Raw genomic sequence first — 3223 nt, 5'->3', positions numbered from 1 at the left:
GCTATGATTAAATCAGTTTTTATTTATTACTTCATTTTATTAAATGGGAACAGTATACATACATATATATCTATATCTATATAGATATAGATATAGATATATAATGTGTGTGAGTTTTAAACTGAATTGTATACTCAATCCTAGAGCAAACATGATTTCCTCAAAGAGAAAAAAAATCCTTTAAAGCATTTAAAAAACAAAGCATGTTTCAGTTCAGTCATAGCCCAATGCCTGAATAAATAAACTAACTGTAAAGCTTTAAGGAAAATCTTGTTTGACCTTTAGTGTTCTGCTGCTGCAGTACACTAAATATATATATATATATATATATATATATTTAGTGTACTGCAGCAGCAGAACACTAAAGGTCAAACAAGATTTTCCTTAAAGCTTTACAGTTAGTTTATTTATTCAGGCATTGGGCTATGACTGAACTGAAACATGCTTTGTTTTTTAAATGCTTTAAAGGATTTTTTTTCTCTTTGAGGAAATCATGTTTGCTCTAGGATTGAGTATACAATTCAGTTTAAAACTCACACACATTATATATCTATATCTATATCTATATAGATATAGATATATATGTATGTATACTGTTCCCATTTAATAAAATGAAGTAATAAATAAAAACTGATTTAATCATAGCTTTGTAAAATAAAATTCATATAATAAATCTAAAACACTAACTGCCCCCAACAAATTCAAGTACGAACAGTGACCTAACTATATTTCAGCAGGTGAAGAAGTCTGAATATTTCCTGTAAATTACAGAAAACACCTGACTTCAGTGATTGCTTGTCTTGTGTTATTTGTTAATGTATACATATGTATGTTATAATATAATATATATATATATATATATATATATATATATATATATATATATATATATATATATAGATAGATAGATAGACAGAGAGAGAAATAAGTAAGTACACTGAGTTGAAAACCAAAACCAGTGCAAACACAAATTGCAATAAAAGAGTAATAATTGGACTGCTTATTTGAACACATGAATACGTCAGACATTTTCATTCCAGCTGTTGCTACAGCTTTATGATGCACTAATGCAATAATGTATTCTGCAGCCAGTCAAATATCTTCTTTATCTATCTTTCATTTACTTATACTCACGAAAATAATCTCCAAAGCATGATACTGCCACCATTATGATTAATCATAATAATTAATAATCTGATATAGCAATATGCAGTGTTCAAGCAAATTCTTCTAGATGTTAATTGCTATATGAGTTGTGTCCTACAAATAGAACCTCCCATGGCTCTCTCTTACCAAGGGCTTTCTTCTGCTACTCTTCAATAAAGACTAGTGTGGAAAATAGAAATAATAGTAACTCTTCAGGCGTATTCTCCCACCTGTAAATATTTGCATTCATCTACAGAATTCTTGGCTGCTTCTCCGATCAATGCTCCCCTTGTTGGGTAGGTCAGTTTAAGCAAACCGAAAAGCCTAGGTTTAGCATATTTCTTCCAATTTATGATGATCAATTAAAAAGTCCTTTAAGAAACAAATTAATAAATAAATATTGCTTAATTTCTTTATAACCTTTTGGTAGAACTGTGTAGTTGTGTTCCCTAAATGACACCTAAGGAATTCAGAGAAGAGGTTCTGTATAATGAAAACCCACTAATATTTAATAAATAGACAATGGTTGTTGTTGTTTTTAGGAAATCGGTGTGATGGTGTCAAGTGGAAAAACACACGTTTATTGACATTAAATTGAGTAATTGTGCTTTGAGATAATCAATCACACAGACTCAGAAGAACATGTGTTGAGGCTTTGTTTTTTGTGTAATAATTGGAAAGGTTTCAATAGATATTAAATCATGTTATTACAAATTTGATCCTGTTTATTTAATAATAATTTATTTAATGAATAATAAAATTGATGATTCTATTTTCTGCATTTTTTAGTTTGCAACTTTAAAGAAATATCTAGAAAATCCAGGCCTAATTGTTCCACAGACAGAACTTCTAAAGAGGACAGGAACCAGTTAAGTGAGTATTTTTGCAGCTGATAAATAAAATAATGAGGAAGTGGTTTGTGTGTCAGCAGATGGCTCAAGTTTAAAAAGCAGTTTCTCATAGCTGTAATCTTGTTTATGTTTCATAAATGTCTTGTCTCACTTGTAAACAATTATGTTGCATTTTATATGTATTCATTATACCTTTCCTGTTTTGTCTTGATCATAGTTTGCCATTTTGTCAAAATGTTAAATTAATTTTGTACGACCAAAAGAGTTTTTTTCTTTAATGTTCTTTTTCTACTTTGATATTCAAAACGATCTAGTCTGTTAAACTCTGAATGTATTTGCATCGTCACAGATAAAAAGATGTGCTCCTGGTCCAGCCAAATACATAGAGGAGGATGTATATTCTAAGTTAGAGCAAAATAAGTTTAATCTCTACATGCAAATAGTTTTATACGTAGGTGCTTATCAACTTCAAGAGTCAAGCTGTTTTTGGAATTGTCCTTAAAAAGTCAATAGATATAAAATAGATAGAAATGGTTACAATACTAATTCCAAGCCAATATGCTTGGTCAGTGGATCACCATCAAGACCAATAAGAGGCATGGAGAACATAAAATAAAGACTGCTGTCATTAAAGTGTAACTTACCCCAATGTAAAAGCATAACCCCACCCCCAGGCATATTTTGGAAAATGCCTCTTAAGAGCACAATATCAAGACCCTGAGGGGCTAAATCTTTGGAAACACTAAATCAAATTTTTCCATCTGATCCACCAGAAAAACCGTGTGCTACCAGGTAGTGGCATTTAGCACTCACTGAAAGGCATTGGGCATGACAACACCCAACAAGATTTTCTCACAGGTGGTTTGCGTAGCTCCGATGAGATAGACCCCTAGTCTAATTTAGTCAAATGTGGAAAGAGAGACGCAGTTACATAATAAAACACATCCTGTTTAGGGGAAAAGAAAAGATAAAATCTGTCAATTGCCCAGGGAAAGAGTCAGTTTTGGAGTCGCACAGCCCATATATAGCAGGCGGACAGACTCAGGCCTAAACAATAATGGAAACATAAAAAATACAGTATTTTTCAGGCTATAAGAAGCTACTTTTTTTCCCTCACTTTGAACCATGTAGCTCAGGGGTCTTCAACGTTTTCCAGGACAAGGACCTCCCAAACTGATGGCAAGATGGAGCGGGGACCCCTAATTATATATATATATATATATATA

At 31.8% G+C, this 3223-nt stretch overlaps 1 protein-coding gene across 1 annotated transcript in view; it reads right to left on the bottom strand.

The window, feature by feature from the left end:
* ak1 (adenylate kinase 1) overlaps nucleotides 1-2222 on the bottom strand; it is a 4108-nt gene extending 1886 nt beyond the window's left edge. The window contains exon 1 of the mRNA XM_015391988.1: nucleotides 2190-2222. Within this exon, the coding sequence (XP_015247474.1) occupies nucleotides 2190-2222 (33 nt within the window). The remainder of the gene's footprint in view (nucleotides 1-2189) is intronic.
* Between the last annotated feature and the right edge of the window lie 1001 nt (nucleotides 2223-3223).

This window comes from Cyprinodon variegatus, unplaced genomic scaffold (genome assembly GCF_000732505.1).
Source record: "Cyprinodon variegatus isolate N-32 unplaced genomic scaffold, C_variegatus-1.0 Scaffold23, whole genome shotgun sequence".
NCBI lineage: Eukaryota > Metazoa > Chordata > Actinopteri > Cyprinodontiformes > Cyprinodontidae > Cyprinodon > Cyprinodon variegatus.
The sequence above is the reverse complement of the archived record's forward strand: the minus strand, read 5'-3'. Positions and strand labels throughout refer to the sequence as shown.